The sequence below is a fragment of the Lagopus muta genome, chromosome 25 (genome assembly GCF_023343835.1).
Source record: "Lagopus muta isolate bLagMut1 chromosome 25, bLagMut1 primary, whole genome shotgun sequence".
NCBI lineage: Eukaryota > Metazoa > Chordata > Aves > Galliformes > Phasianidae > Lagopus > Lagopus muta.
Genome location: NC_064457.1, coordinates 4,207,295 through 4,222,582, shown reverse-complemented (window position 1 = coordinate 4,222,582; position 15,288 = coordinate 4,207,295). Strand labels below are relative to the sequence as shown.

Sequence of the window (15,288 nt, the reverse complement as noted above, 5' to 3'; positions counted from 1 at the left end):
CCCTGATATCTGGACAACGGCTTATCAGCTGGTAAATCCAACACAGTGTTTCAATTAGCTGAATAAATTTATAAATTCATGTGGTGAGTTGCACCAACTTTAGCACCCTCACCATCCTGGTTAGTTGTTCCCATGATGATATGTGTTTGCTTTGCTATTCTAAGTACCTGTGAGCTGATGTACTGAGCTGCACAGCTTGCTTACCAATCTCCATCTTCACCTCCAGTCTGCCCGGTCTCAGCAGAGCTTCATCAATCAGGTCAGGTCTGTTGGTCATTCCTTAGTGCAAAATTAAAACCAGGAGGAGCGTTAGCTGAGCTTACTAAGCAGGACTTCAATTCCTGAATACAGTCCATAGAGGTAAGAAGAGACCTCAAAGAGTGTCAAGAAAAATGATGAAAGAGACTCATTTTCAGAAATATTGGGAAAAGTCATGCCTTAAATTAGAATCAGGGCAATAGAGATCAAACCCGCATTGCTCCTGCAATGAACAGAGCAGCAAACTTCAGCCTGACCCCATAACAAGAAAGACCACCATACCAATCACCAGGATGTTATTGAGTTGCTCTACTCCATCAATTTTAGACAGCAGCTGGTTGACAACGGTATCATGAACTCCAGTGCTCCCCGCCATGCTGCCTCGCTGCTTGCAGATTGCATCAATCTCATCGAAAATGATGATATGAACACCACTGTTTGCTCCAAGCTATTGGAGAGAAAAGCATGTCAGGAGTGCCACATGTCACCACTGAAAGCCATTTAACAAAACACAACTTCAAAAGAAGATCAGCCAGCAAAATAAGAAACACTGATTTCTTCAAGTGATTTGGATATCACATGGTATGCATCAGATCCCTCCCCAGTAACATCCTGCTGTGCTCCAAAATGGGTTGGCTGGTACATCCAACCAACTCAACTGGGATGACTGCACCCATCCAACCAACCCAACTGGGATGACTGCACCCATCCAATCAACCCAACTGGAATGATTGCACCCATCCAACCAACCCAACTGGGATGATTGCACCCATCCAACCAACCCAACTGGGATGACTGCACCCATCCAACCAACCCAACTGGGATGACTGCATCCATCCAACCAACCCAACTGGGATGACTGCATCCATCCAACCAACCCAAGGCTGGAAATTTCCATGCTGGAAATATTGGATGGATGTACCCGATGTGGGAAACATCCCAAGTCAAAATGAAGCTAAGAAATACAAAGCTTGCCATGTAACTTAGCTCTCCGTGTTTCAAAGAGTCCATTTGTTCAGTGCCAATCAGAACACAACTGCTTATTTCCAGGTTCACTCCAAGGTGAAGCAGTTGCAGCTGGTAACAACACAAGATACTTTTCTTTGTGACCGAGTTATGAAGCTTTTTCCCTTCAAACTCCACCTCTAAAACATCCATTGTGGTCAGTGGGGACCACATTAATACTGGGTGAATGTGCTGTCCCTGGCAATCTGCCCCAGACACAAATCATTTCAATACCAACCTTTTGGAGACCTTTTTAATCTCACAACTTGTCATCAGGACCATCCCCCCCTCCAGCCAATACCATGTCTATTTTAACAGGTGTGCTACTGCAAAGGAAAGAAGCTCACAGCTTCCAGTCATATTGCAACAAGCGGACAGAAGGAGGCTGTTTACATCTGCGTGGGCTCCCCTCTAAGCTGGCTGATTCATTAATACACCTTGTGCAGAATAAAGTAATGTCAAGCACTATCACAATCTGCAGAACTGTCGTAAATACTATCAGAAGATCCAACACCCTTGGCTAATGCCTTCTGAAAAGGCCTCTCTGTATTTAACTCCGACTTACCTGATGCCATCTTTTCTTTATAGAAACTCTTATCAAGATAAAGTGATACGAAGGGCTACCATAGCACAAAGGAAAAAAAGGTTTTTACTGCTTCAAACTAAAGACTGGGCTTTCTGTAACCAGCTAAAGTAATGGACAAAAAGAACAAATTTGGGAAGAACAATCTTTGCCTCCAATCACACTTTTTGAGATCCATGCTCTCTAGCTTTGAGGCAGAGAGTTCTTAACCATTAGTTTTCTGCTAAGAAAAAATTAATGGTGTATTGATTATTACAGTCACCACAACATTATTATAATGCAGACTTATGTACTCATGTAACTCAAGAACTTGTAGTCATGAGAAGTTATTTGAAGTTCATCCTATTTTATGTGCCCTAACTCCAACTGGACTGTCTCCAAAATAAAACAAGAAAAATGAAAGAAAAAAAAAAAGAAGAGCAAAATGTTTACAAACCAAGTGCTTTTTAAGCACTTTCTGAACAGCTGACATACTGTGTAATATAAAACACAGCAGGATGGGCACTAATGAACTACCTCAAAATGAAAGCTAAACAAACTGTCTGTTTGTAGCACAGCTACCTGGAAGATCAGCTACCTTCTCCAGTTCTACAATATTCTTCTTCCTTTGAGTCAACATTGAGTGAATCTGTAGAACACTAATATTCACTGACTTGCAAGGAGTAACTATAATCAAAAGTGAAGCTGTGACTCAGTCTTTTAATGCAAGCAGCAATTTTCTGATTACAAACTTCCTTTCCAGGCATTCTTTAGGCACATTCATCCTGACCATGCTATTTATCCATGTTTGCATTACCCTTCTTTGTTCCTCTTCTGCATCAGCAAACAGCTTGCGGATGTTGGCCTCAGACTCGCCCACGTATTTATTGAGGATTTCTGGCCCGTTGACCACTTTTGGTTCTCTGGCATTCAGCATCTTGCCAATCTGTCTGGCCATAAGTGTTTTACCACAGCCTGGAGGTCCATATAGCAGAATGCCTTTCACATGCTTGCAGCCTAGAACGAGAGAGAACACAGTTAAAAACAGGGTTACATAGGAAAGAGCCAGGGAAGTGGTGGAGTCACCGTTCCTGGAGGTGTTCAAGAACCATGGAGATGTGGAGCTGAGGGACGCAGTCTGTGGGTATGATGAGCATGGGCTGGGGCTGGACTTGGGTGAGCTTGGAGACCTTCTCCAAAATAATGATTCTGTGACTTCTCACTTCCCCCACAGGGGCACATAGCACAGGTCAGGACAACCTTCCCTTACAGGAAGGTTTCAGTTGAGTTTAATTTTCGTATATAAAGGGAAATGAAGCATCCTTCACAACACCAGTGACTGCCAACGTTACCCAACTGAAGCTCAGCTCCCAGTGCAGATGCAGATAGTGGAGATCACTGCTTCCTGAATCAGAAATCATGGATTATTAGGTAATAATGTTTAACTTTTTACCCCTGCATTGAGCTTTAATGAGCCTAGTTCTGAATTTTTAGGACAAATATGGAGGAAGGCACAAAAGATAAGGCTGCATGGAGCCTGGGTAGCCTGACCTGGTAGCTGGCAACCAGCTCACAGCAGGGGGTTGCAGCTGAATGACCTTTAAGGTTCTTTTCTACTCAAGTCATTCTATGATTCTATGAAACTGAGAAAGGCTTCTAAGAGCCACTGGAACCATTACAGGCCAAAAAAAGCTTGACTGGTAACTAAAGAGATCCAAAAAATCTCTAATTTAATCAAATAACAGGACTGTTGATCACTGTGCATGAGCACTGGCATTTACATTCTACCCTTTGAGAAGAGGAAAGATTCAATGGATCCAAAGCTGGGAACATCCAGCTGATACTGAGAGACACATCCATGTGAAAACAAGAAAGCTCTCCCCTGGATTCACAGAATTTTAGATTCTGTTTTAAAGACAAAGAACAACAACTCACACCACAGCCACTCACCAGCCCTACAGGACATCCCAAGGAAAGAGACCAGGAGGAAGCTGCATCCATCTGAACACAAGTGGTCAATTACAGGGTATGGAGTCCTGTACCACCTTCTCTTTTTCTCTTGCTCCATCCAATATTGGTACATTTGAAGACAAAAAACCTTAGAAACCTTAAAGTACTCTAATGCATTTAGAGAACAAGTACTTTCCTTACCAATGCTCAACTGTGACTTAATTTCACTCACTCCTTAATATTACGTGATGAACTCACTTCAACATGAAAAACAGCTCAACACAAAATGTTTTCTAACATCAGCACACACTGCTCCCTCTCCTTCAGGTTGTTAGTGCATTGAAGTTTAAAGAGAACATCGCTGTGAGGAGCTTCTCACCCCTACAATCCCAAACAGAGATAGTGAAGCACTGCTTAATAAGCACAGTAATAAACCTGGAGGATTTCTCCATGGAAAACAAAGTGTAAAGAATGAAAAGAAAGAGAAAAGAAAATATTGCAAAAAAATCAAGATGTCTGGTTAAGAAGAATCCATCAGTCAACTTTCAGGCACCTACGAGTCAAGCAGCACAAACACACGCTGTCAGTGAAGAACCAGTTTTGCACAGGAACAAATGAGGCTCAGATAAATTAAAAGCTGTTCCTGTCAAATCAATGTCACGAGAGGTATTGTGAACGTGTTTTGCAGAGGAACATGATCACCTATGTAGCCAAGCAGCACAAAGCAGGGTTTTGATGATGAGTGATGCTTTCAGGGGAAATAGCAGGGAAAGAAAGTCAGCGGTGCTCAGAAAGCTCCAAAGTGCTCAAGCAGGAGAGGCCATCCGAAGGCTACCAACAAGTCAGGGCACATGCAGACAGCCCTGCTAGCATCCCAGTAGGGTAGGAAAGCTGCACTGTACTGCATTATCTCTTTGTAGCACACCTTCAAAAAAGCAGCAGCAAAAATACCAACTCTGGGTATTTTTAAAATAGACAAGTGATGACAAACTGCAAATGTTAGGTCTCAAATCACAGTGAGATGCGAAGGAATTCTGAGTGAGGTTATCTCCACATGCTGATTTCACCAATGTTGCCAAATGTCAATACTATTATGAGAACCTTAGAAACACAAATTATTAGCAGTGCAGACAACTAACTCATTAAGCTTACAATTAGGTGCCCAAATCAAAGGTCACTCCTGTAACGGGATACTCTAATTATGAATTAAATGACATGTGGTTACAGGCTGAATAGAGATGTTAACAGGAACTAAAATAGACCAGTATGGGAACTCTTCCACACAAAATATTAGGGAAAAGTCACAAAAAAACACTAAGAATGGGAGTTCTGAACCAGAATGTCACTTACCCAGAGACAGCATGAAGTTCATTCGTTCAACTCTCATTATTCACTTTTTTGAAAGATCAGAAGAAATGTTTTAGCATCATAGGGATTTTCTACCTGGGAGTGTAATTCCCCTTTTAATTAAAATGAAAGCATTCTGTTGTAACTGTATCACTCAGATACACCTATCAGGAATCTGCATCGAAAGCAAAGCACTGATCTTGAATGCAGGGAGAGATGCTTATCTCTGCACATTCAGCTCCAAGCAGGTTACAATAAGATCAGGGTTCCCAGACTTCACCTGCTCCATGGACAACATTGGCCCAAAACACAGTGGAATTTCCCCCTCCTCTCAACCTGTAAGTCCAGCAGTATTTCAGCCTACATCACTGCCTCCCGTTAATCTTCCTAAAGGATTTATGTGCTGCTGACAAGCAGCAGAACCAAAGGAAATAGTCCCTGTTTTGAGTTCAGAGATGGGACATGCAAACCCCTATCAAAAAGAAGTTTCTCTGGAACAACAATGACAAAAAAAAAAAAAGAGTAAATGCCTCTGTCTCAAACAGTTACAAAAATGTCATTAATTTAAAACACAGATTTCATAAGTCCTTGGATGGACTGCTGAACACAACAGCTGATGCTTAGAGTCACATCCTACCTGGATGTTAAGAGCCATAAATCTCATCAGCATTCTCTACTTTTTGGAGTAAAGCTGAATCACTTCTGTCTACTTAAAGTCAGAATGATGTAATTATAAATACATTATGGAACACCGACCTACAGAGTTAATCAGATTAAACAAATGTCAAACTAACAGGGTTACTGGGATGTCCCAAAACTAGTTTCCAGCCAGAGCAATGCTGTACTTAGCAAGCAGTGCTAATGCCTGCTATGGAACACCACAACTGCAACCAAAAGAAGTGAGAGAAGACGTCCCTGTAATTCAGTACTGGGTGCTGGCCTTGGCCATCAACAAAGCAAAAACCCTTGTGGCACTTTTGGTGACAAACACCTCTTCCCTTTGTTACATGCCTGCCTTTTGTGAGCTGCATTTCACATTTCCTGTGCTGAAAGATCAAACACCCACTGATCTGGGTGACCACACTGCAGCCTTTCAATACCTAAAGGGAGCCTAGAGAGGGGAGGGGAATCAACTCTTTGAAAGGGCTGATACTGTAAGAGGAGGGGAAATGGTTTTAAGTTGAGGGAGGGGAGATTGAGGTCGGACATCAGGGGGAAATTCTTTACTATGAGAGTGGTGAGGTGCTGGAACAGCTGCCCAGAGAGGTTATGGATGCCCCGTCCTTGCAGGTGCTCAAGGCCAGGTTGGATGGGGCCCTGGGCAGCCTGGTTTAGCATTAAACGTGGAGGCTGGTGGCCCTGAAGGTGGCGGGGGGGGTGGAGATTCGTGATCCTTGAGGTCCCTTCCAACCCTGGCCTTTCTGTGATTCTGTGATCTCCTTCCAGGGCTGAAGACCTTCAAGACATTCAGTCCACATACAGAAGCTATCCTGAGCCCATCATCCCAATGCCCTGCTCTAAAGCTCTCCAGTTCTACTGCATCCTTTCTGGTTGGAACTGGATGGGCTTTAAGGTCCCTTCCATCCCAAGCCATTGGGTTAAACAAGAACATAAGTTGAACAATAATGGCCCCGGTATGAACACATGAGACACAGCACAAGCGATAAGCCTCTATAGCATGACTTGGCACTGCTTTGAGCTCAACAGTTCAGCCAGACTTTAACCCACTGGGCTTCTCACCTATCTAGTCTGTCTTACAGCAGTTTGCCCACCAGGATGTCATAAGCGCTGAAAGCCTTGAGATGAACAATATCCACACCCCTCCCCTGATTCTCTGAACTGATCTCCTAACTGTAGGACAACTGAAAGGAGGTTGTGGCGAGGTGGGGTCAGCCTCAGCTCCCAGGTAACAGTGACAGGATGAGAAGGAATGGCCTCAAGTTGTACCAAGTTGTACCAAGGGGAGGTTGAGGTTGGCTAGAAGAAAAAACTTCCCTAAAAGAGTGGTGATGCATTGGAACAGGCTGTCCAGGGAGGTGATGGAGTCCCCATCTCTGGAAGCGATCAAGAGATGTAGTACTGAGGCACATGGTTTAGTGGGCAGTATTGGTGGTAGGTGGATGTTTGGACTTAGTTATCGTAGAAGTCTTTTCCAACCTTGGTTAAAGACCATTTTTACTTCATACATCCATGCTGAACACTCCTTATCATCTCCTTCTCCTTCATACGTCTGTTTTCTCCATCCATTTTCACCTTCCCAGGAACTGCAAGAAGAACCCCAGCTACTCCTCTACGCCTTCATGAAGACAGGAGTAATATTTGCTTTCTTCCAGTCTCACATGCCTTGATGTGAGGAGAGCAATTCATTTTATAATTGCATTAGGAGGTGAAGACACAGGAAAGCATTGGTCCAACTCTCGACAGAAAAGAAAGATCAACCATAGGCAATGCTAAGTTCAAACTGCAAAATACTTTTTAATTGAGTGATGATTTAAATTACGAGGCAGTCAACATTCATAACAGTGATAAAGAAGGAATATCTCAGTACAGAACAGGAGAAGAATGAGACAGTTCACAGGAGCATTGAAGACTTAGAGGTTACACCTGGACTTGGACTTCACCCAAAAGCACTCCAAGCATGTGAAGGCATCTCAAAGTCACTGAGAACACATGTGGGTAAGGCACTGGGGGGGAAGAACGTGATCACCACTCTTCATGTTACTAAGGAAAAGAAGAGCCAGGGGAAAGAAAAGGAGCATGGGGTTGGACTAAACCCTGAGAGATCCCTTCCAACTTCAACTACTTTCCGATTCTGTTGTATAGACCTAACACTAACTTAATTCCTAGAGAACTCTGGTATGGTGCCCTTTTAACTAGGTAGAAGAAAATAAGGATGAGTAACACCCAAAAGAAATTTAGTACATACATCTAAAGACAACTTCCCTCTAGGAAAAGGTATGAGGTCACACAGAGGGAGAAGAGACCTTCATAAAGATATGCAGGACCTCTTTATAACTTTGAGCTTTATAAACACATACGAAAAACAGTGCTCAAATGAAGTTAAAGATTAGTTGGAAAGAACACACCAAACCAATAACTCTGAAGCATCAGCATACATTGTTTTTATTGATAACTTGAACGATGGAGCAGAATGACAGAACTGAGTTGGAAGGGACCTTTAAAGGTCATCTAACCCAACTCCTCCACAGTAAGCCAGGACACCTACAGCTAAACCAGGGTGCTCAGAGTCCAACCCAGCCTGACTTCGAATGCCTCCAGGGACAGGGGAGGCAACAGATCTCTGGGCAACCTGTGGGTTCACCACCCTTACCTTAATAAACTTTTTTCTTGTATTCAAACTAAGTCTCCCCTCTTTCCATTTGAAACCTTTTTCCCCTGTCACAACAAACCCTGCTAAAGAGTCTCACTCTCACTCTCCACTACTGACAGCTCACCAGGTCTGCCTGCAGCCCCCTCCACTCCAGGCCAAACAGCCCCAGCTCCTCAGCCTGTCCTTGCAGGGGAGATGTCCCACCTCTCAGATAACTTTTGTGGCCCTCCTCTGGATGCACTCCAGCAGGTCCATGTCTCCCAGTTCTGAGAACACCACATCCAGATGCAGCACCAGATGAGCTCCCACAGCATAGAGCGGCGGGGCAGGATCACCTATTAAAGCTGCACCTTACATGAACAAACAAGAGTCCCCTTCAAAAAGATAAAAACTAAATAATAATAATCTATTTTTAAAAAGGGCAGAAAGGACAACCCAGGGAGCTAATGACCAATGACCTGTCAGTCTCACCTCAGTGTCAGAGGAAATCATGGAGCAGATCCTGCTGGAAGCTGTGCTAAGGCACATGGAAGAGAGGGAGGTGACACAGGACACCCAGCAAGGCTTCACAAGGACAGGTGCAGCCTGACCAGCCTTCTGGCTTTTTATGATGGCATAACAGCATCAGTGAACCAAGGAAGAGCCACCACTGTCATCTACCAGGATTTGAGTGAAGCTTTTCACGTGGTACCCAGAACACTCTTCTCTCCATATTGGAAAGATACAGATCTGATGGGCTTTGTTACAATAAGGGCAGTGAAGCCCTGGCACAGGTTGCCCAGAAAGGCAGTGGGTGCCTCTTTCTTGGAGACATTCAAGGTCAGGCTGGACAGGGCTCTGAGCACCTGATCTAGCTGTAGATGTCCATGTTCACTGCAGGAGACTTAGACCAGATGGCCTCTAAGGACCCTTTCTAACTCCAATAATTCTGTATGATAAATTGCTGCAAGGTTGACAATAATTGGAAAGTTTAGACAGTAAAGATACTCTAAGCAGTGGCATAAGCTGCATTAGGAAGTTCTTGCATTATCACCTCTATTACAGGTTAGGCATCTCTGACAGTGATGTTTCATTTGTAATGAAATCCTACTTTAAAAATAGACTGGGTGAGATCCTAACACTCTTATAGTATCTGAGCACTTCAAGAACAGGCAGGGAATATAAGAGGTCATCCACGTGGTGAAATATCTGTTTCAGTTAGAAAAAAAAAGAACAACAACAAAAAAGAACATTACAGTGTTCCATAATACAACACTCATCAAATAAAAAGGAGAAGCATTGGTTTCTACAAGAGGATCACTTACACAGCAAAAAGGAGTATCCAAAACCAGACCTAAGAAACTAACAGGGATGAAAGGCTGCATGTGGTTCACCATGTAGGTACATGGGTTTACCTGAGCCAAACGTCACAAGATCACCAGGGGTCAAACACCAGGTAAAAAGGAAGTAGACCATGGCCCCAAATTCCTGACCCTCATAACCACAAAGCAAGGCAGCAGCGTTTTGCTCCCTGTAGAGAATGTGTAGTTATTTCTGTGCAAGAGATTGTGGACTCTGCCAAGCAACTACCTGGCTTCTGGGAGCTCACCAGGGAAGGTCAGATTGCTTTGTAGAAGATCTTACCACAGAGGTGATATTGCTGGAGATATCCCTGTGCTACAGACCAGAGATTGAGAGCATCACTTTTATGAAGGACATGATCCACAATTAGGATGACTTGGCACAAGCAGGTCTGCAGTTTGAGTTTATTACCACAATCTCTGAGTTCTCAACAGGAACGAAAGAGCTGCAACTCAATGATGCTTTTAATCACCATTAACATTTTCTCTGCAGACTGACCAAGTGTGCAGAACCAGCGTGTGGTGGATCAGCTGCAGCACACCTGTGTGGAAACCTTCCTTCTTACATGTGCATCAACAGACCAAATGACCACTTGATGTTTCCAAGGATGTTAATGAAGCTGGTCAGTCTTCAGCAGTGTCCACTCCAAACAGGTGTTTGCCATTCAGCTGCAGGACAAAAAACTCCCTCCCTGATATGAAGACTCTCCCCACACATATAACCTCCTCTTCAGAGTCTCTTTTCTTTAAGATGATCAATGAGCAAATGCCCTGCACCTTTCCTCTCTTCTGGGTTACAAAAATAGATTTGCAGGAACTTGCCAACCCCTCTATTGAGAGCAACCCAATTCAGAAGGGTTCTGCAGGGCCCCCAGTGCGCCTGAATCTGAGGAGATCAGGAAAGTCAGTGTGGATGTTCTAGGGGTTTCACTGAGTTTCCTATATATTTCCTATATCCCTTTACAAGGATTCCAAGAGAAGCAGCTGTTATTTCTCTACCATGAGACTTCATCTCTTGAGTCGTCCTTTTATTCTGGCTCTCCTTTGGAAGGAGGATTGGAACTAGATGATCTTTAAGGTCCCTTCCAAACTAAGCCATTCTATGATCAACAATGTTCATAATACTAAAGAATCCCTATAAATGACCGTAAACCTGCAGCCTTAAAAGCAATCAGCTTAAATTGATTAAACTGCCCCAAAGTCTGCTGCCTTCCTCCTGCTGCTACAGCCCATGCAGTTGTGTCACATCAAGCCAACCAGAGAACAGGCTGCTGGGTTGGTCGGGTTTTGGTTTTTGTTCTGTTTTATTTTTCACTTTCAATTGTATTAGCTCTTTTCAGAGGCATACAATCCCAAAGCCAACAATAGGTGGTAAATATGAACATGGGAAAGGCGTGGGTAGGGAAAATGAAATTGTCCCGTTCCAGGGCAGCTATGGAAATGTTTGGTGACCAGCTGAAATGGATCTTAGATTTCTTTTCTTGTATAAACCAGAGGCTGCAGCATCTGAATAGCATTTACATCCTTGGATGATATGGTTAACTAACATTGATTTATATGCTCCAAACCCAGAACATTCCTTGGAAGTTAGATAAACCACACACAAATTGCAAGCAATTTCTGAAGGGTCTATGCTGCCTCTGTGTAGTTACGGGACAGAAATATTTATTGCATTTGGCATGGAAGTTGCAGTCTGTAAGCAAAAAACAGAAGTGGGTGAGTGCTAGAGCACCAGATAGCAAGCAAATTCTTTCTTTTCCTTTCCCAATAAATTATATACAAAGGTGAACAGCTGTCACATTGACATTTCAGATCTGAAATATAGTTAAGAGCAAGTTATAACTAAGGCAAAGAAAATGAATGTCAGAAAGTTTTGTTATTTCAAATTTCAGATAAGCTCTTTAGCCCTAGGGTTCATCAGAGCTCCGTTTGGAGTCAAGCTCCTTACCAGAAAAATGTTTCTTTGTGTAGTATGTGTGTAAACACGCACAAGTAAGGGTATATGTATGTATTCATACAAATAGTATGGCACACCTTGAATTCAAGATTAGCCCCTAGGAGGCCTTCCCTAACAGATCGATACGAAATACGTTAGGCAGCTGAGAGAGAATCATGCACTAATTGGATTTAGCCCAGGGGTTCTTCAACATTTCTCCCTAAGTGCTTAAAGCACTTAGAATAGACCTAACACACCTCACAGAGGAGTTCACTCCAACATCAACTCCACAAACACTGGTAATGGACACGCTCCACGCAGGCACACACAAACAGGACGTATCTTCTGATGAAAATCTGTTTTGTCATCAGAATCGTGATTGCTTCCATTTGTGGGAAGAGGGAAGGTGGATCAAGAAACATAAACATATTTAGAAATTCTGTAGCTCTGAATTCCAAATTTAAATACGATCCCACAAAGATTACATTCAGAGAATGAAGACGAGCTAGAACATCCTCAGCCACGTTATGGGAAAAAGTTATTTGCAGCTGCACATTGCTTAATAAAATTAAATCAGTCCCATTTATCTGCCTGCCAGCACATGTTTATAAAGTAATGGCACTGCCTCTGCTTCCCCAGACCCCAAACGGCTGTTTAAGAATCTGTACTTTTACCAACTCCACGACACGCCACGGCCTCTGCATCCTCTCCAGCACTTCCAATTGGGCCAATCCAGGATCACAGCTAATACTCTTTTTTGGGCTAACACTTTGAGAAGGATATAAGTTCTCAGTGCAGCGGCCAGGACAATAGATACAGTACATAATGCAGGATCATTAAGGGCAGAATTTCCTTTGATTTGTACAGAAAGCCCACTGCCAACAAGTCAGAAATGGGAGCATTTGGTCTCACTGCTGTGAACAAATGATGCATTCAGGAGAAGAGGCAGCGTTTGGGTTTCAACAGAAAAGTATTCAGTTAAACCATGTATCTCATTTGCTCAGACACTTCATGCACAGTGCTGAACATCCAAGCTGCTCCTCTGTCCCCCATAACAGGAGTATGAAAGACATTTGGGAGCAACAGTAGAAGAAAAGAATTTGTCAGTCCATTAGCTCTCCAAGCAACTGCCATATTATAGCATAAGGCTCTTACATGATAGCCAGTCTCCTCAAGCCAGGATTGTACTTACCCATTTGCTCCACAATTTCAGGTGGAAAAACTCGAGAAGCAAAAGCTCGTCGGAAAATATCTGAGAACTCTTTGTCAAGGCCCCCAATGCCCATTTTCTCAAAATTCCAGTCTGGGTTGATGATGGACTGGCGGTTCTCTTTGGTCTTTGATTTACCTGGCAAAAAAGAAACCACTTCAAACTCCTGGCACAGCAGAACTGCAGTAAATATAATACAAGCACCAAACTGGCTCTACCCAGGGAACCCAGCATTTCACAGAATCACACAGAATTGCAGGGGTTGGAAGAGAGCATTGAGCACAAAGCCCTTGCTACAGCAGGCTCCCTACAGCAGGTCACACAGGTAGGCGTCCAAATGGGTTTTGAGCATCTCCACAGAAGGGGAGTCCACAACCCCTCCTTGCATTTTCATACCTGGCATCTCAGGACTAAGCAGCAGTCATATCTGACTGAACTCAGGAGCACTGCTCCTCCCACGCATCACTTTATGTTTATTTATATTGAATTTCCTCTGCCATTTTCCTTCTTAGTCGCTCAGCCCCATCAGAGCACGCTTTGTCACCTTGTTACTCAGCCTTTATTCCACCTTATTCAATAATTATAACGAAAAGCAAAGGGGCCCAGCAGAAATTCAGGCTGAACTCAAGGGGCATTGGTTATTTACCTCTACCTTTCACTATTCATCCACTTCTGCTTAGTTTCCTTTTAAATAAACACTGATAAGAACTGCTGGAAGAGCTTTAAAAAATAAGCTTAAGAGTACTCAGTGCATTTAGGAGACTGACAGTAAGCACAAATGCTACAGTAAGAATGCAGCTGAGACGCTAACAGCCAGAACCATGTCTTGCCTTACACTGGAGGGGAATTTATGGGCAAGCACTCATATGAGCTGGATCAACATTTCCAAATGGCTTCTCATTAGAAACTAATACTAAAAGCCCAGGGAGGAAACAAAGATTCTCAAAATCATTAATACCTGCTGAATTTGAATGTCTTGTATCCTCCTGTTATACAGTGGCTCTGGGAACAATTAACCCCTACATTCAAGCATCCAGAAGCTCAGTAAGAACGCCAAATAAAAGTTCGGTGCTATCTGAACTAGACTGCTGTGAATCTTTGTCTGAAGGCACCTGGAATCAACGCCTTAACTCACAGAATTAGAGCTCTAACATGTCAGCTAGAGGTGAGTTTGTTTTGTCACACTAACACACAGCTGTGATGAACATCTGGCTCACTGATTGCTTTTATTTGTCGCTGCATTGTCCCACTGCACTTTTAGATCAGCCCACTCAGCCAGGCATGATCCTATATTACTTATCCTGAACTTAGCCTATACCCCCCCCTTCTGGCTGCATCTGATCATAATAAGATTCTCACACATTCCACAAAACCACCATCCATTGGTTTTATAACACATCATTTTATGCAAAGTAGAAGAAACAGAATTGGCATTATTTTTTAATGACCACAATTCTTATTTGCTGAAAAAAATAAAGGCCCTTTAATTGAAGCAGCCCTCAATGACATTTTATTTTTATCTTCTCACTCTGAATTTAATTATTCACAACTTCACAATTCTCCAGAGACTAAGGAAGCACATTAAGGAGCTCTGCCTCAGATCAGTCAGGAGATTAAATAAAGGAGCAAAGAAGTAAAGTGAGGCACAAGCAACTCTTGTCTCGTCTGCAGGCAGTGAAACAGGATCACAGCAAAGGAATCCTATTTCCAATCAATTAACCTTCTCTCAGGACCACTTTCCACACCTTCCCAAGCCAGCAGGAAAGTCACAGGTCATTTCATTGCAGTTGGACTAGATGATCTTTTAGGGTCCCTTCCAACTCAAACCACTCTGAGTCTGTGATTTTAAGGCTTTGAATACTCAGCAAATAAAATACCACTGCTTGTTCAGATGCAATAAATCAGGTGATGTCAGCACTCACCCCAAGCTGTCCAAACAAAATACAGTGGACAACTACAGAGCACAAAGTCACAGCCTCACACTGAGGCTAAATAATACTTCAGAACAGCATCAGAAGTGCCCCTTGCTGCAGCTCCTGTAGTGCTCAGTGAGTTAAACTGTAATGTCTTGAGTGCTATTAGCCTCACATTTTACTTCTGAACCAAACCCTCAAAGTACTGAGTGTGCAGAGCCAAGCAGAACTGTGAGCACAAATCTACCACAAAAATTGGAAGTCGCTGAGCTGAGGAGGCCACATCCACTGAGCCCTCACTCACAGCAGCCTTCCCTCCTCTGCCACTTCTTATCTGTGCAAAAGGAGCAGCACAAACAAAAGGTTTATTTCTTTTACCTGGTGTCTCTGAGCTAAGAAGAAAGTAAAAAAGGAAAATAAAGAAGAAAAGGAAGAA

The 15,288-nt window shown here is 43.1% G+C and overlaps 1 protein-coding gene and 1 pseudogene across 1 annotated transcript in view; one reads left to right on the top strand and one right to left on the bottom strand.

Annotated features, from left to right (window-relative positions):
• The window catches only part of NSF (N-ethylmaleimide sensitive factor, vesicle fusing ATPase), a 55,217-nt gene that overhangs the window by 20,824 nt on the left and 19,105 nt on the right, over positions 1–15,288 (bottom strand). Inside the window, exons 8-11 of the mRNA XM_048927200.1 lie at positions 12,922–13,077; positions 2,643–2,842; positions 541–706; positions 205–279 (exon numbers count right to left, since the gene is read on the bottom strand). Coding sequence (XP_048783157.1) covers positions 205–279; positions 541–706; positions 2,643–2,842; positions 12,922–13,077 — 597 coding nt within the window. The remainder of the gene's footprint in view (positions 1–204; positions 280–540; positions 707–2,642; positions 2,843–12,921; positions 13,078–15,288) is intronic.
• Positions 9,816–12,510, top strand: LOC125684678 (oxysterols receptor LXR-alpha-like; annotated as a pseudogene).